General features: G+C 35.6%; 1 protein-coding gene across 1 annotated transcript; it reads right to left on the bottom strand.

The window, feature by feature from the left end:
- Window positions 1-1,205: 1,205 nt before the first annotated feature.
- Window positions 1,206-22,123, bottom strand: LOC149571319 (trihelix transcription factor ASR3-like). The gene is made up of 2 exons (XM_089812873.1): window positions 21,021-22,123; window positions 1,206-2,093 (listed from the first exon to the last, which is right to left on the bottom strand). The coding sequence occupies exons 1-2, from the start codon at window positions 21,679-21,681 to the stop codon at window positions 1,801-1,803; spliced, it is 954 nt and encodes a 317-aa protein (XP_089668999.1). The 5' UTR covers window positions 21,682-22,123; the 3' UTR covers window positions 1,206-1,800.
- Between the last annotated feature and the right edge of the window lie 1,919 nt (window positions 22,124-24,042).

The raw sequence follows: 24,042 nt of genomic DNA on the forward strand, positions 1-24,042 counted from the left end.
AAGTAAAACTTACATGTAACAAAAACTACAAGAAACCAAAAAAAATCCTACAATTATCTCTCTCCTAACACAAGAAACATAACAATCTTACACGTCGAGGAGTCTCAATTTTACAAATTAGATTATGTGTCCCATGCATCAGAACAAATTCAAAAAATTGCTACTCGTAAGACCAAAAGGGTCATCCTACAATAATCTTCCCTTTGCAATAAGCCACCTTGAGTTAAGCACAAAAACTTGCTTTTCAATCATGGAGAAGGATTAAGTGAGTTCTAGTCCATCATAGTATCAATAATACATACTGAGTGGAATATTTTTATTCCCTACAAAAAAGACATAATAATAAATCAAGAAGAATCAAACACGTGTATCAAATCATCACATTGAAGCCTATTCAAAATAAGACATATCCTTAAAACTTTTGACTTGTATTGAAGCGGATAGGGATGGTGAGGAAAGAAAGAAAATGGGCGAATCAAAATATGTACAATATAAAGTGAATGACTGCATAAACATTAAGGGGGGCCAAGAAACGCCCTGGTTGGGTACTCAAATGCCATGTAGTCTAATGCTAATATTATATCTCCAAAGTAACAGGCCCCTCGCAATTGATAAACTTTTAACAGACTCCAAAAGCAGAGATAAAAATGTGGCTTATGAGTATTAGAAAATGCCATATACAATGCTAATATTATATCTCCAGGGTAACCTCACACAATTGATAAAATTTTATGACTCCGAAAGTAGGGATAAAAATGACTTAAGGTGGTTTATGAGTATTAGAAAATGCCATGTAATTTAATGCTAATATTATATCTCAAGAGTAACAGCCCCCTCACACAATTGATAAAAATTTAACACTCCAAAAGTAGGTACAAAAATGACTTCAAGATGGCTTATGAGTATTAGAAAATGCAATGTAATCTAATGCTGATATTATATCTCCAGAGTAACAGCTCCCTCACACAATTGATCAAATTAACAGACTCCATAAGTAGGAATAAAAATTACTTTAAGATGGCTTACGAGTATTAGAAAATGCCATGTAATCTAATGCTAATATTATATCTCCAGAGAAACAGCCCCCTTGTACAATTGATAAAATGTAAACAAACCCCGAAAGTAGGGATAAAAATGACTTTAAGATGGCTTATGAGTATTAGAATATTGCTAAACAATTGCAACAATATCATCACGCCCAGAACTCCTGGAAAGTCTCCAATTTATTTCGTGTATTCAATGTCTAATGATTTTGGGCAATTTAGCCCTGAAGTGTAACCAAACTCAGACTGGAACATAATCGATTGGCATTGTGACAAACTCTACCAACCCCAACTGTGATAATCCTATTAACTCACATAGTATTCAACATTCAGTTATTGTGTATAATATCTGCCCCCTCTGTCCCAATATTGTTTCTCATTAAGGAAACATGTGACTGGAGAAATGACAGACACAATGCTGAACGAATAGTTATTCAGTCATTCATGACTGCACCTAGCCACTGACCTAAATGTATAGATTGGAAGTTGCATCTTCTAAGGAACAAAAAAACGAGTCAACTCTTTGAGTTCAGCTACAGGCCCTTGATAATTCTGTAACTAGGTTGGCCCGAGATGCGAGCTGAAATACTCTCTAATAAAGGAATATTTACATCTTCAAATACTCTGCTCTGATAAAAATAAATTGAGACTTCCGAATAGTTGCTGTTTCTAAGTGTCAATCCCCAGTTTAGGCTTCAGTTGGAGATGACCATGCCAATTGATGAAATTTTTACATTCTTTTTATTTCAGTAAGATATTACTGTAATTTGTCAGCTATTCTACCCAAGGCATCAGCAAGCTTCCCCAAAACTCCTACCAGACTCTCTGCATGTTCATTTCTCTGATTCCTATCAAGTTGACAATTTAAATTATGAGCCTCAACCTGAGCACTCAGTAGTTGGCCATTTCTCTCCAAAATAGATAGCATTTGCTGTTTCAAATCCCTGTCCTCATCCGCTGAGGATGAAACATGCATCCTCTTCTGAGGAGCACCTGAAGAAGTTGACACTTTTTCCCCATTTGATGTTGGCAACTTATCGGGTTTCATACCTGCATGGGAAAAGTTCAATCATGTTATGCCCAACCAGTTAAAATTGTAATTACTTCTGAATATCTGTATGCTTATTTGTGCAGTGAAAAGCATACCAGCAAGCATTTGCATTAGATGTCTAGAGGCCAAGACAATTGCTTAATTCTTAATCACTGTTGGTAATAAAATTCTAAGAATGTTCTTTCCCATTAAAATAGCATTTTACACATCATTGTATTCGTAGAACACTATGAAAAGAACAATAAAACTAGATGTCAAGCTGCAGTTTTCAATGGAAAAGGGCTCCACCGTCAATTTCCCTTTAAGGAAGAATGCAACTATCTTCAAGGCCTAGAGAAAACAACAGTAAAAAACAAATAAGAAAATGAAAAACTTTGTAGAAAATTGTTCACTGTTAGTGTATTGAAAAGCTTGAGAGGTAAGTCCAATCTTATTACACCATTCTATTTGATGCAGGAGCATCCGAGGATTGGGAAGTAATCTTGCATCAACCAAAAAGCTAATATAATTTTTGCAACACTTCAGTTTTAAATGAATAAATTTGATGTAATAAGGCTTAATCTGGCATAGGAGTCTGACACATATCGGCAACATCTTCTTGAAATACACTTGGAATCTTACACTTTGAATATTGGGGGTGGTGATTACTAGATAGTAAATATTTCAAAATATTACATTTTCTATGTTTAAATAGCATCTTTTCACACAAGGGTACCCAAGTAACAAGTGGCAATGCACAGCTTACTACAGATTCTTTTGAAGTTATGAAGCTGTCCTAATTGACCAGTTTAATTGGCTGGTAGAGGTGGCGGCTTATGATAACATTTATTAAACATCTTGTATTTCATTTCTTATTTTATGGCGGACTCGTTACTTGGAGGTGGTGTTTGAAAAAAAATTAATTTTACTTTAATAATTTATGTTACTTCACATTGTCGAAGTTGAGGTGAACTTGTGCAGCAATATGACAGCATTTAATGCAAAATTTGAATATTTTTTGGAGAATTTCCAATCTCAGTGTTTGTTAGATTACCCAATCCTGGCTTCTGATACTTATTCATGGCACCACATTTCATAAATTGAAAACAGAAGCTAAAAGATTCAATTTAACAGTTTAAGGTTAAAAGGATAGAGATTGGAGTGCAGCTGTAGCTAAGTGTGGGATGAACTCCTCGTAGTTTCCTCTTACTTATTTTCTGATTTATATCGGATTGGAGATGTTTAGTTGACTAAGGGAAATTATGCAATTGGGAAGCTAGATTGTAGTAGAACACTGAGGAAGAGGATTATTTCTCTTGATTGTTCTTATTTGCATTTGAGCTGATTTTACATGAGATTTATATCAAATTTGAGGACTTTTGTAATGCCTATGGGGCTGCCATGTATTTTATTATTTCACATTTGTATTGAACTTCCAATTTCAGAAGTACTAGAATAGAAAGTATAAGCAAAGTCTTACAGTATTTATGTCTATTTCTTTGCATTTCTGAGTTGCTAATGTGTTTAAACCAAGGTTGCATAGGTACTCGTACCCACACCCCTGGTACTCATACCCACGTACCCAAGTACTGGGTACGCGTATCCCACGTACTAGGTACTCTGTGGAGAGCATCATAGCTAAGGACCTTGATTAAGATTCTGATTTTTTTTTTGGTTTTTTGTTTTTGTATTAGCTTCTTGTTTATCAAACTTAATTCAATACCAAATCAGTTTGAAACTTTGATACTCATTAACAATAAACTTTATGACTGTTCAAGTCATAAGTTTATCATTTGAAATATGTCAGTGTCATATGATTTAGGATCTTCTTGTTCATGTTTGAAGTCTGCCTTCTTTGTTATACATCTAAGCATTTATCATGTATCATTATTTCAAACATATAGCAAATCTGAAACTGAAAACAATACATTACATTTGCAAACTTTATCACTGTTCTTGTTTTGAAAAACCATTGTCATAACTCATAATTTCAGATTTTTTATAAATATAAAAGTATAATTTTTAAATAAGTTTGACATACCCAAGTACCTTCGTCCCCTATAATGAAAAATACTTTAAACATTAAACATTCAGCAATAGCATATATATATATATATATATATATATATATATATATATATATATATATATATATATATATATATATATATTATAATTTCACTTATGGCCCATATTTTCAAATTTCTTGTTTTGAATGTTCAATGTCATGACTCATGACATATATTTTGATTTTTATATTTTCTTTAAAATATTAATTATATAGAAAAAATTAGGCATACGCACGTACCCCCGTCCCCTATTTTGAAAAATATGCGTACCCGTACCCGTTCCCGTACCCATTCCCGTTCCCGTACCCACGTACCCGTGCAACCTTGGTTTAAACCCATTATGGATTTATGAAATCTGATTTAAGCAGTGTAGCTAGACCAAAGTAACAAGAATCGGAATCGGATCGGAATCGGCAAGGCCGAATCAAATCGTGAATCGGCCATGAATCGAAATCGAATCGGCCATGAATCGGAAAATTTAAAAAACCCTTGAAATTTAGTGAGTAACTTATTTCATAAACCCTTTATCGCTGATTCGATTCACCGATTCACAAAAAATCGTTTGGCTTGAATCGAATCGCCGAATCGCGTGAATCGCATGAATCGCCGTGATTCTTGGAACTATGAGCTAGACACACTGCTACACGCCTGCCCCTGCCCCCCAGCCGAAATGTATGCATATCAATATTGGATATGGATATTATATGGTATGTATACATCCGATACTATACTCACACATGCCCAAAAAAACTTGAATTTCCAACCATGTTGAATAATGTGATTCAATTTTTAAAAAATTAGACACAAATCTTCCCAAACTAGATCAAAAAAAAAACTTCAATTGTGCAATTTTTTTGGCTGAGTTGCAGGGTTTGGCCCTTGAAAATGATTCGGTGTAGATAGATGTCTGATACCAAACCCACACATGCCCAGAAACCCTTGAATTTCCAACCATGTCAAATAATGTGATTAGATTTTTTCAATTGGACACATATTCCCAAACTAAATCTAAAAAAAACTTTGATCGTGCAATTTCCTTTTTTGGCGGAGTTGCAGGGTTTGGCAATTGACACCCCTGGTACTAGTCCAGTTTGAACCCAGTAACAGTCCTGTTCTGGTACGCCTATGGGTTCAGCCAAGGTGTGTGTCAGTTCATATGGAGCGAACCTGAGTGCCAGCTGGGCACCTGGTTTTTTAACAAAGCGTAATTTTTTTGAAGCCTGTAACTTCTAAAAAGTGAAATGAACCCCTAAAAGTGAGTTTTAAAACACTTCAAAGGTTATTTTCTCTCATTTGTTTTGCTAGCAGTTGTTTTTCCCTTGTAGGTTGAGCAAAAGTTGGCTTCTAGCATCAAATAGAGGAAGCTGAAGATCAATTTTTTAAGTTTGATCGAGTGTTGCAGTTTCATTCCACTCATTTGCAACCTTCCATTAGTTGAAAGAGTAAGTGTTTTTACCCTACATTATTGTTTCACAAACACAAAACATTGGTTGTTTGCTCTACATTTTCCTTCATTCTCTTGTTTTTATTTTGAATGTGTTCATAAAACTTCTTGCCAAAAGGAGCTAAAATAGCATCTCACTCTCTTCCTCCATAGGGCACAAATGAACAACAAAAACACAAAACATTGAAAATGTCAGGGATGTGATATAGAACATAATAGTTCATATTTTCAGTGGCAAGCCATTTTATGTGAAATACCAAAAAGAGGCATCAAAAAATAGTGTGATTATATCACAAGAGACAATGTTAAAATATATTAAGGAGCACGAAGAAGCAAAAGAGAGAAGCACGTACATTAGATCTGCCTATTTCAAAAAAATCAAAGCGAATTATTGCCAATCTAATCCAAATATTGTGGTAGAAAAGCATTCATTTTTTTATCACAGCTTCACCCAAAAGTGAAGCAGCCAGAAAAAGAAAGGGACCTTTGGAAGGTGCATTTCAAAATGAGAGTTGAGAAATTTTAGACCTAAATGTACATATGCAAATGGATTGGCTTTCAATGTTCTTTGCTCCCCGTAGTGAAAAAGATGTTGAGAAGTGTTAAAAGCTCCAACAAGGTATAAGAACTTGGGCTATGAGAAGGTATGTGGCACCTTGTTGGAAACAGAAGTCAAGAGGGTTGATAATGCAGTAAAGCCCATGAAGGATTCATGGATTGAGATAAGTATCCAGTGTTTCAGATGGGTGAAAGATTCAAAAAAGTGTCCCTTGATCAATGTCATAATGGTATCCCCTAATTGGGAAATATTTTTGTAAGTCGTGGATTGTGAGGGGCAAGTCAAAGATGAAACAATTTATTGTTGATATTCTCAACTCTGTCATTGAGACAATGGAGCTTCAGCACGTTGTCAAGTCAAAATGAACAACACAAAGATTTGTAAACTTGTTGATTTTCTGAGTGAAAAACGATATCATAATATCTTTTCGCATCTTGTGCTACAAAAGATTGGGAATAAATTGAGCAATCAAAGAGGTGCATGCAAAGGTTGAGGGCATTCAGATGTTCATCACCAACCATCAAATGTGTTGAGTTTTAAAGGATTGCTGGAAATGTATTTGCACTGCCTATGATGTAATACTTTCCAAAGGCAGTGATCTCTTGCATTTATATGGAGAATAAGCCAAGAACAGTATGATTAACATAATGGCATTAATAATTATGTGTATATATATACATAAATCTCTTTAGTCATTATATATATATATATATATATATATATATATACTAGTAGTTATCCGACTGAAGCTACAAAACATCAATACTCCCTCTTAGCTAGGGAGGATAAACACATGATTAGATATTACCTCAATGTAATATCAAGTTGGCATGATTGAGGATATCTTTGATTAGAAGATATCCACCATTTAGATATCATCTCATGATATCGAGAGTAATGGCCTCATTTTCAAGTTGCATGACATTCACCCAATACTCAAAAAATGTTCATAAGGCATTTGCACACATATCCTCAATGATACTTACCATGGCAACATTCATGATTTGTTTAAGGAACTCAATCCACCATGCATGTTATCATCTACCATGATTTTCTTAGACATCATATGATGCAACTCACAATAGAAGGCCATGGTCTGTTTAAGGAACTTAATCCTTCATGCAAGTTATAATCTATCATGATCTGCTTAGACATCATAAGATGCCCATCATAATAGAAGATTAAGAACTATAAGATCGTCACCTTTTAATAACTTCTGCAAATAAAAGTGATGATCATTTGGCAGTCGTCACTTCCTCGTGATGAACACAGGGGACAAGGCCATTAAAATCATGCAGTCACACCCATGGATTTTTAGACTCCCTCTTAATATAAATCTTTTGAGCTCTTCATTAAATGTTGTCTTTGATGACTCCCTCTGAATCTGATATCAATCTTCGTTTTCTTGCAAGCACATCCCCAGAGGTAAAGGAAAAGATCAAAGCAAATAGCTCTTATAGTGCGTATAGAAATACAAATAAGAGATTAGAAATGCAATACTTAGAACTTGAACTCAAAAGGAAGTATTGATCTCATATAGTTAAAGAATATTCTTCAACTACTCCCACTAACATAGATGCACACTCTTTGAACAATAAACTTCATTTTTGTATACTTTGAACATTATAAGACTTAGTGTGCTTATAAGTTCTCTAACTCTTGAGTCATGAGAAGCACTTTGCTTTGTATTCAGACCTACTCTCCATGCTTGACTTGTCAATTGTAATGATATAACCACTATCTTTATAAGATTGTTTATACATCTATAATCATTGATGATTTTGCGATGACAAATCCCTCTCAATTATAGTGTTGAAAAGCATTGTTGTGTATTCAGACCTACTCTCCATGCTTGACTTGTCAATTGTAATGATATAACCACTATCTTTATAAGATTGTTTATACATCTATAATCATTGATGATTTTGCAATGACAAATCCCTCTCAATTATAGTGTTGAAAAGCATTGTTGCCATGGCAGTAGACTTGTCAAACTACTAGTTCATACTTATCCCATATTTTATCTTGCAAATATATGTCCTATGTATTTTGAATTGTCAAAGAGTTCACCGCTTTTGCTCACGACTTCAAACATCTATTAATGATAATTACCTCCCTAGTAGTGGACTTGTCGAACTACTCGTTCCTACTCGTCCCATATTTTATCTTGCAAATATATATGTCCTATGTATTTTGAATAGTCGAAGAGTTCACCACTTTTGCTCACAACTTCATAACATCTGTTAATGATAATTACCTCCCTAGTATTATAGATTATGTTTAAATATTTCTTAGCTTAGTGATCAACGTATACACTTTTAGCTTGAGTGTAAATAAAAGGATTCTTAGCGATAATACATCCAGGGTGATTAAATTATTTAATTTGGAACACAGTAGGAAGCCCAACGTAGAAGAGAAGAGGAGGATCACTACAAAAAATTAGTTTTTAGATTGTTTTCAAGTGTGGAGTTACTAAAGGTAAGTGAAGTAATAATATATTTTTTTAAATAGCATTTTTACATTTTCTGATTTTCATAAATTGATTCTGTAATATGTACTCTTGAGATCTATTAGATTTCCACAATCCATGCTAATGTGCTATCAAATTTCTGGATTTGATTGTGTATAATTTTTTTACATCAACGTTTCGGATCATACTACATGATCCATCATCAGGATGCTAGAGAGAAAAGAGAACATGAAAAAATAGAATGCAGGTCCAACCAGCAGGTCATCCCTTCTATTTCTTCAGCTGGTTGGACCTGCATTCTATTTTTTCATGTTCTCTTTTCTCTCTAGCATCCTGATGATGGATCATGTAGTATGATCCGAAACGTTGATGTAAAAAAATTATACACAATCAAATCCAGAAATTTGATAGCACATATGTACTCTTTCTTAAAGTTTGTCTTGATTTTTTATTGATTTTGGCTTTAATTTCTATTATAGATTGTAAAGACCCATTTTTCATATAACACATTGTCTTGTGATGATTTGTGAAAGTTAGATGCATGATTAACTTTCACATGATATGCTACACTAGTATGGATAGGCCTTGCAATAAAGAGGAGTATGATGACATTGACTCAATGCTTGAGAAAATGAAGCACATCATAGATGCGAAAGTGCAGAGAAGACCCTAAGGAGACTTTCTTCAAACAATTGCATGCAATTGTTAGAGATTGACAAAACAAGATAACCACTCAATAATATCTTCCTCTCCTATGCACTAACTCCGAAATAATATACCAATTGGTATCTTGATATGCCATGAAGGCTTGCACCATATAGAGACTTAGAAATCATTCCTTAAACTTTTCCCTGAAGATGATTTGCGAGATTTGATTACAAACTTGAATGAGTTCGTAGATTGCATGAATACAATGGTGTCTAAGTGTTGATGCTCTTCCTTGTAGGGTTAAGAAGGATGCTCATAATTGGTGGTACCTCCATGGCCATGCTTCTAAAACCTACAACCCCCCGCAATCAAAGTTTTATCACAAGTTAAACAATTAATGAATATATATTATATCACTAGTTTTATTTATAATTTTCTTTACTTTCATTGGTTGCTAATAATTTTATAACTTTAATTGTTTACTTTGTATTATCTTCATAGGTTGCTAGTTCATCTACATCAAAAAGAAATTGAAGTGCATAATCTTTCATCCACTCAATAAGATGCAACAGATTGAAATCAAAAAGAGCAAAGAACTTAGTATATGTGCATTCCAACTTGTCTCTCCTTTCACACAAGCAAGAACAAATATGGAGGCTTGCCCTAATAGTGTTCTCACTTTCCAAGTCCTCAAATACAACAAGCTGAGAAGTGGAAACTGTTAGGGTTATAGCTTCTGTCAGATTGATTTTAACTTGAGATACTCTGTTGATGGTAAATATCCTATATACATAATATATATTATACATTATATATTATTATAGAATAATATATTGCATACATGGTTAACATATTAATACTACATATATGCTTACGGTGAGTTACATTTATGGTTTTTATATTACTGTTATATTAATATGTTAACTAGTGATGTTTGGCCGTAGAGACATGTCTCTTCATGAGACATGTCTCCTCTCATATTTACGAGTCCTCAAATCTGCATTTGGAAGATCATCAATCACAATGGTTATGATTCTACATTTGCAGAAATAATCCTAGAAATTAACATGGTATCAGAGCAGCGTTGCAATCGGGGCATCAGATCAAGAATCTGGTCTCAGAACAGATTTGAGAAGTTTCAGTATCACCAATAACATTTTACGACTAGAGAAGCAAATATTAGTGATTGCAGGTCCATTGTGTGCATCTACAGCTAATATCACAAACCTATAAATTGAAGATCATAGGAAGCATAGTGGCAATGCATAAGCAGTTTACATCTTAGGTTTGAATCGCAGCTATCCTTGGCATTCGCAGTTTGGCATCAGATTACTGGTCATCTCTTAATGTGGGTGCTACTGAAAACTGCAAAGGCGATTATAATATATTCAGAAAGATCACACGTAGTGGGCGAATAAATACATTCAAGATTTGATATAAATGATGCTATTCCGTGATGAAAAATCCATCTTGTCTTTGATCTGGTTTGACACAATTGATAATGCAGCAATTACATCATCTGTGGAGTTTGTATTCATCAAAACATTCAGCATGCATCTGAAAGGATTAACAATTGCTCCCCACAAATCACTTTGTATGGAAAGTGATTCTTGAAATGCATAGATGCTTTGCAAGATTTTAATTCATAATTTTGTTAAATATTTCGTCAGCATCCAGTTGCGTATGTGGGCACAGTATGGGCATATCTGATGTGGTGTAGGTCGCTCAGAACCAATAAGTAGGAGATCATCAACCACATCCTTGTGAGAATGTTTGAACATTCAAATATATTGACAAGGAACAAATCTCTGAATCACATGATTTCTTTACGACGATTTCAAGAAACATGATGTCTTCCATACGCTTCATATTCTGATTGTATTTGAAAAATATGGTGATTAAAATTTTATAAACATGTAACTAGATATAGAGTCAACATACATTTTTTTTTTTTAAATCAGGCAATCAATTGAGTCCTTTATAGTCGGGTATGAGAAAATATTGTAGAGGTATGCCGAAGTAAACTGAGTAGGAAGAAAATGACGTGGACACTTGAAATCTCACAGGCCATGAAGGTTATAAATACAGATTGTGATAAGTATGGAGAATGAGAGATTGATGTAATGGTGCGAATTCATTGGCCCATCTAAAATGATGTACAATCTCTTAACTCACCTGTCATTCACGCAGAATTCATGTGGTCAATAGTTTGAGAAAGGGATCGAGTAGTAAAGACTCTTCTTAGTGCAACATGATCCCAATGCTAGACACATAAGCATCAAACCCATGCGTTAAGGTTAATATATAAGATCATATAACATATCGTGTCAAGCAGACTCGAGTAAAACTGTGAATGAATATTTCAAGTGTTATACGGTAAACAGACCCACACATTACAAGACCGTAGAAAGAGATCATCGGAAGTAAAACATTAATAAGGATCAGAGTAGCCAATTGGAGCATCGCAAATGCTGAAACCGTGTCCCACCAAGCACTAAGTTCGTAACAATTTTGACGCATGAATATCTCACTATTACTAAGGAAGGTAAGAATGCATGACTCGTTGAAGAGAGGTAATATTATATTTTATGAAGGAAGAATATTTATAAGGAAATGTTGAATATTTTGTAAGGCTTAAGAATATTATATTTGAGGAAGATAGTTTATAAGGAAGTAATAAATATTATATTCAAGATATGGATGTTTATTAAGGAAGATACGAAAGATTATTTACAGGTAACGACGTGTAAATACAAATGTGATGGGATCCAAGATCAAGTATATATGAGAAGGTATGAGGAATATTTGGCTCTAAATTATATATTGTGAAGGGTCACATCACTCGCAGAAGTTATAAGAATGAGTGGAAGTTTTACATTGTAGGGGGAATAATAGTCAATGTTTCATTCCCACTTGAATCATCTTTAGAAAAGAAATTTTACATCCTCTAATATCTATGGACCCTCATGTGCAAATAAGTATACTCATCTTTTACATTTATCTACTCGTTGTATCTCTCTCTTATTTGTAATTCTATACATACTATACGAGTTATTTTCTTGATCTTTTCCTTTGTATCTAAAGATGATCTTGTAGGAAAAGAAGAATGGTACATTAAGCATATTGAAAAGACTCAATCTCATGATAGTAGCTCTATAGAAGTTGTGATCTAGAATTTACCGATCTGGCTCATTAAAAGTGAGGCTCAACAAGCGAATATCTTTGATGATTGAGATTATGAGTATCCTTTCATATTAAGAGGGAGTTCAATAATTCATCAGAGACAACCTTATTCAAGGAGCTCAGAAGATTGATACTTAGACGAAGTCTAACATACCTGTGTATGACTACATGATTTTGATAGGACCTACTCATGTGTACATCACGAGGAAGTAATAACTTGTCACCTAAAGGTTGAAAGATTAATATTAGATTCAGAGGGAGTTTGATAGGCATCCTTGGGTGAAGAAAGTCTCAAAGGAAGTAACTGTAGGACCTGACTTCTAGGATCATTGTTCAAAAGGAGAATTTTGAGGTGCAATCCTTTGTGAATGATTTCTTCTCTATGAGGAGACGTTCTAAGTGAAACTCCCTGTAATGCATTCTTGTTTGTGAGAGAAAATTTAGGTGAGAACCTTTGTACCATCCTCTGACTGGGTTCATGGTGATTACTATTTCACATATGATATGTAATGAAAGGTGACGATCCTTCACTGACATATATAAATAGAAGGTAACCATTATAAGGTGATGATCTTATAAATGGTAGACCTGTAATCATGATAGACTTCATTATATTGTTGTTCCAAAGTGTTGGAAATCATGATAACGAACAGACAGAAGGTGACCATTGTAAGGTGGCGATCTTATAAATGGTAGACCTATTATCATGGTTCTTTGGGCCAGATTTTGCCAGGCACCATGATAACCAACTTGTTATGGTTCTTCGAGATGGATCTTGTCGGACACCATGACATGTTACTACTATAGACCACACTTGAGGTGGTGTTTTAAAGTTATGGAAATTGCTTCAATTGTGTCTTATGAAAGGTGAGAAATTTAGCCTCATAGTGAATTGAATATCATACTGAGATGATATTTCTTCATATTCCATAATGTGTTCCTCAAAACTTCATTTGGAAGATCATCAATCACAATGGCTATAACTCCACAATTGCAGAAATAATTCTAGAAATTAACAGAAACATCCAAGTCCATATGCTCTCCCTCTTATATCCCACTTCTTTATCTCCTCTTCTTGTATTCATTTTGATTGTGTGAAAGGAGGCACAAATTAGATTGCACATATACTAAGTTCTCCACTTTTGAACTGCAAACTATTGTGCTTTATCGAGTGGATGAAAGAATATGTGCTCCAATTTCTTAATGAACAAGCAAATTATGAAGACACGACAAAGTTAATAATTAATGTTATAAAATTACTAGAAACCTATGAAGACAAGATAAATTGTTAATAAAAGTTATTTGTGATAAATAAATATTGATAAATTGTTTAGCTTACTTATATAAAATTTTGATTGCAAGGCGTTGCATGTTTGGAAGCATTGGCCATGGAGGTGCCACCAACTATGAGCATCCTTCCTAAACCTATGACAAAGAGAGTTAACAATTAGACTATTTGCATTCACAAAATCTATGAACTCGTCTGAAAGCAAATCACACACATCATCATCAAGGAAGAGTCTAGGGAATGTTGTCTTGTACCCCTCAGATGCTTACTAAATCTTTATATGGTACAAGCATTCCTGAAATATCAAGATATTCATTGCCTTAGGCAAGAAGATGGAATAGAGTGGTCATCGTGTTCCAACCTTCTTCAACAATTGCATGCAATAGTTTGAAGAAATCATCCTCAAGGTCTTACTCCTTTGCATTTTAGATGCACTTCATCTAGCATTTAGTCAATGTCATCACACCTCTCCAATACAAGGCCTATCCATGTCAATGTAGTGAATCATTCTTATAATGGGCTTAGTAACCTAAAGAGATACTCCACATAGTCCCACCATAAGTCATCTAATATCCTTGTTTTAATTTTAGTTGCCCTCTTAGTGCTGCATTGTTTCTATATAGACCAATTTTTGCTGATCAACATACTACTAAGTGCCACTTTAACTTTCAAAAGTCATCTCTAGATGATTGTGTTGAATGCAAAACAAGTCTCTGCAACTTATAATAGAAATTAAGAAGAAAATAGTGCAAAATTAAAGACAAACTTTAACGAAGAATCCTGCTACACAATCATATTATGAATATTATAAAATATAAAATACTACATATTTAATTACATTATTGTTTCACTTGCCTTAAGAAGCTTGAAACTTAAAAACGATCTAAAAATTCCTTGAGACATGTAATGGATGTTGATGAACATCTTTATTTTTTGAACCTCTCTGGATACACCTCTTTGATCCACTCAATCTTTTGTAGCATGGAATTGAGTGAGTGAATTGCACAAGATAACCAAAAGATGTGATGATGTTCTTCATAAAACAAACCAAGACCTCTAAAATTTGTGGTGCTTGTTATGACTTACATAGATGAGAATATCAACAATAAATTGTTGATCTTTTACCTACCACTCCCAATTCATGAAATTCAAAAACATTGCCCCTTTAGGAGGCGCTGCTATGACATTGATCAAGGGATGATTTTTTGAATCAATTCAAACATCTAAAACAATGGATAAATGTCTCGATCCATGAATCCCTTATGTACTTCAATGGATCTTCAACCCTTCTGATCTTTCTTTCCAACAAAGTGTCACATACCTTATCATTGAAATTGTTAAAGACTAAATGAACTAAGAAAACAAAATGATTATTGCATTTAAACTGAACTCTTGTATAGAGTTCACGACATTATAAAAAGAGTAGTCTAAAAAGAGACTCAACTAAGAAAAACTAAAAAAGAAACCTTAAATGACCATTAAATAAGGTTCTACCATTCTAGAGTAATGAGCTAAATATAACAAGAACTGAAGTTACTAAAAATAATCTAATACCCTCCCTTAATGGTCGTTCTATCAACTATCCTGCAAAAGACAATACATGTCTTGTGGTGACAAAAACTTCAAAACATTCTCTTGCTACTGAGACCCTCCTTGGATCTATAGAATGTCAATGACCAAGTGTAGCCAGAAATTTTTTTTTTAAAAAAAGGCTTTCTTCATAATGATTGGCAACAAGAGAGTAGAGCTTGCCACAACCTCTTCCACTAACCCTCCCAAAATCTACAAAATGGATGACCAGAAATGATCGTAGAAAAAACCAACCAAATGTTGGATAACCAAGTTGTCCTTCCCTGGAAATAAAGATTCACTCAGAACAACTATGGAACCCTCCATGCTATGGAAAATTAGCAAAATTCCCCAATTACACTACAAAATACTATGATTTGAAGAGTACAAAGCATCATCTTTCCAAAGAAAACCAATACCAATAAATACCTTGAATGAACATCCCACACGAACTTCGCAAATTACAAAAAATTGAAACAAATTTTTAGGTGGAAAATCAACCAAAACCAACAATGGTTTTTTAGATGAAAAAAATCAAAACCAAATAGAAATAGAGATACGAATCAAAGAAAACAAAACTTTGTTTTGGAGAAAAACGCCCCCTATTCTAACAAACTATCTAGTGGAACCCCTATTATTATATTACTCTAGCAAGCTTCTCGCCCTAAAATTATATGGGACTAGATTCTTTTTTAAGGGAAAATTTTATGAAAACCCACTAGATAATTTTCGAGGAAAATTATTAAAACCCTACATGAATTTTTAAGGAAAAAAATATTAAAACCATTAGATTTTTTTCGTAAAATATTCTACATTCTTGGATGACCTGCTGGTTGGACCTGCATTCTACATTCTTGGATGAGAAATCATTAGAACAAAATCCCCCCATTGTCTAATCTAAGAGTAATAATAGATTTCCCAAACTCTTTTTCAACTAAAGGTTTCAACTTCTAAAATACAAGAAATGCATCTTATTTCTTTTCAAGGAAAACACCCACATTTTTCTATTGAAACCATCAACAAACAACTGAAAATACCTGGACCCAAGAACAAGAGGAGTGGCCATAGGGCCACAGATATCAGCATGAACAAGCAAAAGTATCGGAGAAGCTCACCATGAATCGCCACTAGTGAAAGGTGTGTGATGTTCCTTCCTAGTCTGGCATGCATCACAAACTCCAAGCTGCTAAAAAATCTGAATCTATGGCAATCCAAGGACAAGCTCATCCCGAGCAAGTTGTGAGAGATAATGCACATTTAAGTGCCCATATCACTGATGCCAAAGTGTGCTAACAGAAGACCATCAAGCAGCTATAGCTAAGTCCCGAGAATCACCAGAATCAGTAAGTCAGAAAAGATCATGATCCTCAAGACCCACTACAACAATAGATTGAGTCGCCCTATCAGTAATGGTACACTAATGTGAACTGAAGGTGACATCTAACTGTGGAGAATGTCGTAGCAATTAACTAATTGGGAGTAGATTTAGTTCCATCCCTGGAACGTAGTACACATCAAGGAAAATGAGATTCCTCCCAGCAGACTAAATCTGAATATTGCCTTCGCCGAGAACAGTGTACTCTTCTCGGCCACCAAAAATAACAATCAAAATAAGGCTAGTAGTCAGTAAACTAGTCTCTACGATGAGTGAAATGACAAGAGGCGCCTGTATTAATGTACCAGGCAAGCGAATTCACATGATCTGCAAGTCTTTTAGCCATGAAGGCGTAAAAAGCAGATTTTGTCTACTCAGTGTGCTCTGCACTGTTCGCTTTAGGCTACAAACCTGATTGCTTAGATTGTGCAACTAAGCCTTTCTGACATTCAACCTTCATGTGCCCAAACTTGTGGCAATAGTTGCATCGAATGTTCTTCTTCCGAGAGCCATCTGATGTTGGAGCATAAGACTTTCATTGAGACAGCTATTGAAACTTGCCTTTATCCTTCTGAAAGGATTTTGCAGCAAAGACTTGTTCTCGTGGAGGTGGCGCTAGAGTTGGTGCCGAACTATTGTTTCCACCGATCTTGTTGAAGTAGATGTGTGCAAAGATCAATGAATCTCATATCAACACCAAAAGACATGATGTTGAGTCTTGATAAAATGCTCATAGGACTTTGGTAAACTCTGGAGAGTGATAACCACAATGTCCTCTTCCTCCATCTTGCGACCAATGGCAAACAACTAATCACGGATTTCCTAAATCCTATTTAGGTGTACCTGGAGCATAGTTTGCTCATGCATGATAATAGAAAACAAAGTGTTCTTCAAGAAGAAAGCTCTACTTTTGTCAGAAGTCTCATGAAGACCTTTGGGATGTGCCCATATCTCAGCAATTCTCTTATCGGATGGAATATGAGAGAGCTGATCATCAGCCACAGATAATTTGAAAAGCATCACCGCCTATCGATTATTCAGATCCCAACTATCTTGATCAATATTAGGAGCAGTCAGACACTTCGTAACACCCAGAACAAGTTGATCGGTATTTCGATATTCAAAAATTACGATGATCCGCTGCTTCCAAGTGTCATAATTTCGACCATTGAATTTTGAGTTGTGCTCGAGCAGAATGTTTGTCAGAGATGCCATGGCACATTTTTAATGATAAATGTGAAAATCTGTGAAGGTACGTTCTTCAAGGCAAAAAATAAAAAGACCTTGAAAATTTGGAGAGTAACCCAAAAGAGAGCTTGAAAAACTTAGAAGGAATATGTTGTTGGTTTATGGATCCGCTGGCTCAAAAATCAAGGCACCTAGAAAAATTTGACAACCCAGTTGAGCTCTCAAAAACCCCACCAAGAATCTAGAACCAAAAAGAAATCTGAGGTCAAAAAACTAGGGTTTCGAAGAAAACCCTAGTTGACGGCTATGGAGGTCATTTGTTGCAGAGAAAATGGCGATTTGAAGTAGCAAATTGTCAATTTTTCCACAAAGATATGAAATCATTAGATGGCAAAGACGTCACTGAATCATTAAATTTTTCCAAATTGTCGTTCCTGGCAGAGACGTCGCTAAATCATTAGATGATTTGCTCAAATAAACGTGTGCAGCCACACGTGTTGGAGGAATGGCCACAGCAAGAGTCGTCTAAAAAAATGTGATTTGAATGCGATTTGTAGAGAAAGTGGTGAATACTTCCAAGTAGATCAAGCCGCTATTCCAAAAATATTAGACGCGCTATTAAGGGAGGTATTTGTTACGCAATTTAGAAGAAACGAGCCCTGCAATAATTTCAAACTCGACCAGAGACCAAGACCCTTGATTTACACAAAGGAAATTCTCACCTGGACAGAAACCTTATACGGGTTTTGGAGAAAAATCCTTCGAAATGATTTTGAAAAATCTGAACAAATAATTTCAAAAGAAATTATAATTTTGAAATTATAAATTTTCCAAAAAAATTGAAGTATAGGTTCCGATACCATATTACAAAGTAATTGATAAAATACTTGCTTGTTATTGACAGAGACCGAGAGATCATTATATACAAACGAATTAAACAATGTTTTCCTAGGAAACGGTCGTACAGAATAGAAACATTCTATTCTAGCTGAAAGAAAGCTAAAAAAGCTACAACTAACTAAAGCTAACTAAATGTTTACAGTAGATTACCATTAGCTAATAATAGACAATTATCTATTATTGTAATACAAACTAGGTTTTAAAAATTGAAGGATACATAATAAGCATCACGATGGGTAAAATGTTGGACCGTTTTTTGTGGTGAATTAATTCCATGAGAATTTCAAAGAGGCGCAAGACTTTCAAAGAGGAACCCTGAGTTAGAAATCTATGTTACCAGTTCATCTGCAACTCCTGAATCTGGGCCTGGTTCAAGCCCGTTTAAGTCCTGGTTGTGATCTCCTCTACTGAGTTAGAAATCTATGTTACCAGTTCGTCTGCAACTCCTGAATCCGGGTCTTGTTCAAGCCCAAATTTAAGTCCTGGTTGTGATCTCCACTAGACCTTCATTCAGCCAGGTCTGCTGCAGGATGAATCCAGAATCATTTTGAATGGCTTAGACAGAGTCCAGGGCAAACCCACCACCTGCAAAGAGCAATTTCTTAAATCCTAATCTAACTTATTATTTATTTTGCACCCCAACAATTGCAAAATAGGTGTTCTGATCAGACGGTCAAGCAGCATCAGATTGAAGTCCCCAGGCACCAAAAACACATCATGCATGTCCATCTATAGAAGCCTCTCTATCCCCCATTCTTGATGAGACTGCCATAAAATACAAAAAGCATAAACTCTTGTTGTTTACAGAAATAATAAACAAAACCACCATAAAATCACTGGCAGATGGTTTCCACATCATTATAGCCAGGTTGCTTGTCTCCTCAACCAGATGGACCATAAACAGAAGAAAAAATCACAATTGGAAGCCAAGTAGAAAGTGGTCAGCATGTCATTACTTCTCTGTCTCGGGATGGCCAATGAATATGTGCAAAAAGAATGATTGATGTTTTGGTGATGCGTCTATCACCTGCTGTGTTTATTTGTCAAAAGGCAACAAGTAATGGCTTCACATTATTATTAAGTTATAAACAACATATTCTTTACTCTTAAGCACCTTTTAAGTGTCCACTACATTGGATACTTATGAATTGACTAAAGTACAAGTATATTTATAATAGGTTAAAGACTGGGCTGAAATAATCATAGGACATACGCCTAGCTCATAATTCCAGAATATCAGAACTACTATTCGGTTTAAATCCCAGCAAATCTAGCAGAGTCGAACTTGCATAAAATACTCATCCCTTTTAAAAACTAATTTTGTGGAAACTTCAAAACCATTTTCCAGGTTCAAATTACATGAAATATACTAAAGTAACGGAATCAGAAAAACTGTTGCATCTTTTATTTTGTGTATCTTTTACGTTTTACTATTTTTGTGATAATTATCTTTACTTTTAAATCACCTTTTAAGTGTCTCCACTGCATTGGATACTTATGAGTACATATATATTTATAATAGGTTAAAGATTTGGCTGAAATTATCGTAGGACATATGCCTAGCTCATAATCCCAGAACATGTGCTAAATTGCTGAAATTACATATAACAGCATTTTAAAAAATTAATTTTTCTGAAAATATGAGAGGTGCCAAAGAGTCGAACTTGGGTAGCATACTGCAGCTCTTAAAACGAATTTTGTGGAAACTTCAAAACCGTTTTCTAGATTCAAATACCAGGAAACAAATCAGAAAAACTATTGTATCTTTTACGTTTTACTAGTTTAGTGAGATTTTCAAGGGGAAGCACTGAGTGCAGCTTTACGAGATGTATTGAAATAGTGAATTTAAGCAAACTACTACATCACGTTTTTCTAATTTATCCTATTTACTAAATTCGAGATAATTTCAAGACAGAACCCTAGGGTTCAAACCCCGGGCCACATTTAACAACTGTTGAAACAGGCTTCCGAATTGCATCCATCCTTTTAAAAAAATTTATCAAAATTTTGAAGCTGATTATTGCGTCCGAGCCCCGAAATACATAATAAAATGCTGCAATTAAGTGATATCTTGCCTCCTTTTCAAATCTTGTTATAGAATTTCAAAGCGGCTCAAGAAACATGACAACCTGCTAAAATTAATCGAAATGAGGCATAAAAAATGCTAAATTGCTATGAGCCAGACACCAAGGGTTCCAAACTTATGAGCCAGACACCACGGGTTCCAAACTATAACCAGAAATAATATTCCTACCTGTCGGCGTTGCCAAAGGGCTATCAGGAACTCGTTTTTCAGGACTACCAGCAACCTCCTCTTCCTCTTCCTCCTCCTCCTCGCCTTCCTCCACAACTCGCGTGCACGGCTGCTCAAATTCCTCTTCCACGGCCGATCTTCCGGCGCTCTCCAAACCCACAGCTCCAACACCGCCACCAGCCACCGGCTTGGCCTCCAAAACCGTCGCCACCGGTGGCGACGATGGCGGTCTCGTGAAGACATGTCTGCTGCTAACTATGGACCTCTCGAGCACATCGTAAAGCTCCCGGTCGAAAAAAGCCGGCAGCTTGAACTCCCTTTTGGCATCGCTGCGGAGCGACCAGAAGGAACGGTCCGGATGTTGGGAATCCCAATCGCGGATCCGTTTGTAGTCCCTCCACAGCGTAGTCCATCGTTTACGGCACTGCACAGGCTCGCGGCTCACACCGTGCTGCTTGCAGTAGGACGAGATAGCGGCCCATTTCGACTCCGGGCAGCTGTCCGTGGCCCTGGAGCGTCGGCCCTTGCATTCCTCGACCCTTTTGCCCTCAATCAGCACAAGAATTTCATGGCGTGTCCACCGGGGAAAGCGCGGGGGCGTTCGATCCGAGGGATCCCCCAATTTATCTTCGTCCTCTCTTCTGACCTCCCCTTGCGCCATAGATTCAAGCGTTTCTTAAGCCCCTCCCTGAATGAAGAAGAAGCGGGGCGCTCATCGAAATCTCCTGCACAGTGACATGTGGCGAGAATGGTTTGGCGAAGAGCAATGGGGTTGAAGGGGGAGGAGGGATTCTCGTAATTGGGCATTGCAAGATGGGGGCCAGCATTTCAGGGAATTCCCTGGGAAGGTTGTCGCTCATTGACGGGACTTAATTCCTTTTCTATTACACCCTGCATTTTGATTGGCGGTACTACGGACCCTTTTTGGGTTTCTCTTTGTTTTAACCTTTTTCCATGGATGCACGGTGGTTGGAGTTATGTTTTGGCTGCGCCTCGGTATACACGTTCCGCAGAAGGTTGTGAGTAATCCATAACTTGCCACGAATCGCAAATCCGTTGGCTCAGGAGTCATTCGGTCTCTCTTTTACGGTTTGCTCCGCCCCGAATGGGCTCCCACACGATGGTGGAGCTTAAATCAATTCAAACGGCTGGCAAGGAACATTTATATACAATGGATATAATAGAATTAGGAGTTTACCACCATTCACATCAAATATGGTAGAGTTTCTCAATCGTTGGGAAGAAATAGAAATACCCAAGGAAAGTCTCGCCGGTCAACAATTTATTTAAGATATCTATATCACTCACCTTTAAAAAAAATCAATTCAATAGATTTTTTATCGCAACCTAAGAAGAATTTTTATTTTATTCTATATATAATTACTCATTGACTTAGATAAGAAATACCTATGCAAATTCCCAAATTGATAACCAAACAAGCAAAAGAGAAAGAAAATATTAGCATCATTGAGTCTTAACGACTAGAATAAGCTAACTTGTTATATGAAAGTGAGCATAGTGAACATGGATTGCACGTATGATATCTTTAACAAGAAAGATATTAATCAAGGTATAAGGATATTAGCAAGGGGGAATGCCCAAGATATTGACGGGTTACAAGTTGAGCATCTAATATGAAACTTTGATATCCTTGTGCCTCATATCAATTGTATCTTCAACAATGTTAATGAAGAAGGTTTTCCAAAAAATTGGACCACTGGTGTGGTGATTCCACTTCACAAGAGCAGTGACATAAATAATATGTCAAATTAATGGTTTATCTACTCCTTGGTGAGCTATTTGGTGGTTTTGTGAAGCGAAAAGTGAACATATGAGCAGAATCAGAGAGTAAAAGAACTAAGGGAAATATTCCATAATTGATCACTATGTCACTCTTAGATTCCTTGTTGAAAAAGTAAGGAATGCCCAAGGTGTTGAGGCTTTTTGTTGATTGTGGATTTTACAAAGGCTTTTGACATTGTATCATGCAACAAACTATGGGATAGAATGGAAGAACTAAAAATTTTGAAGTAGCTTAGGGTTGTGGTACATAGACTATATGAGTAGGTAAAGACCAAGATGAGAATTGCATATGGGATGTCAAAATGTTTTGGCAATGACATTGGGGTCAAATAGGTGTGTTTGCTCTCCCCAACTTTGTCTGGATTTTATATAGATAAGTTAGCAGATTAGTTAAACAAGATAAATGGAGGAGGAGTGAAGTTAGCTAACCATGTGATAAAAGTACTACTCTATGTTGATGATCTCGTTTTGATACCCAAAACAACCAATGGACTGAGAAAAAACCTAAAGGCATTGGAAATAGTTTTTCATGAAGTAGAAATGCAAGTGAACACTAGTAAACCAAAGAGATAGTCTTCTCTCTGAAAAGAAACAAGAAGACTATAGACACATTTCTTTTCAATGGAAGTCCTATAGAGATTGTGAAATATGTAAGGATCAATTTTCAAAACAAACTCAGCTAGTAAACATGTAGAGCAAAGAGAATTCAAGGGGGCTAGAAAATATTGTATTCCCAATAAAATAAATGTAGGAATGTTGAACTATGGGACTAGAGGACCAAGAAAGTGTTATTTGGTTTGTTAGCTACACCAGTGATCCTTTATGGATGTGAAATATGGGGCAACAACATCTCAAATAAAAAATGGAGACAAGTAGAAGGGATTCAAAACCATCTCATCATCAACAACCTCAATATTAAAATAGTAGTACCTTAGATCTTAATGTACCTTCCCACTTGAGGCTTCGACAATGATTTGCCTTTTGATATAGCTAAAGGATATTCAACATATGGAAAATTAGTAGTGGCCTAAGTTAGTCACAAAGGAAATCCCGTAGAGGATAAAAAATGCATGGATGAAGTAAAATGACTAGTGGATGAAAAAGGGGATGTTAACATTCAAGACTGTCCAGCTAGCAATGTAGATATAAAGAAATTTGTGTAGGAAAAAAAGGAGTATCATATGATCAAAGCAAAACGAATTAAAAAAAATATACCATC

This window comes from Cupressus sempervirens, chromosome 2, assembly GCF_028749045.1.
Source record: "Cupressus sempervirens isolate cs-2001-9-10 chromosome 2, ASM2874904v1, whole genome shotgun sequence".
Classification (NCBI taxonomy): domain Eukaryota; kingdom Viridiplantae; phylum Streptophyta; class Pinopsida; order Cupressales; family Cupressaceae; genus Cupressus; species Cupressus sempervirens.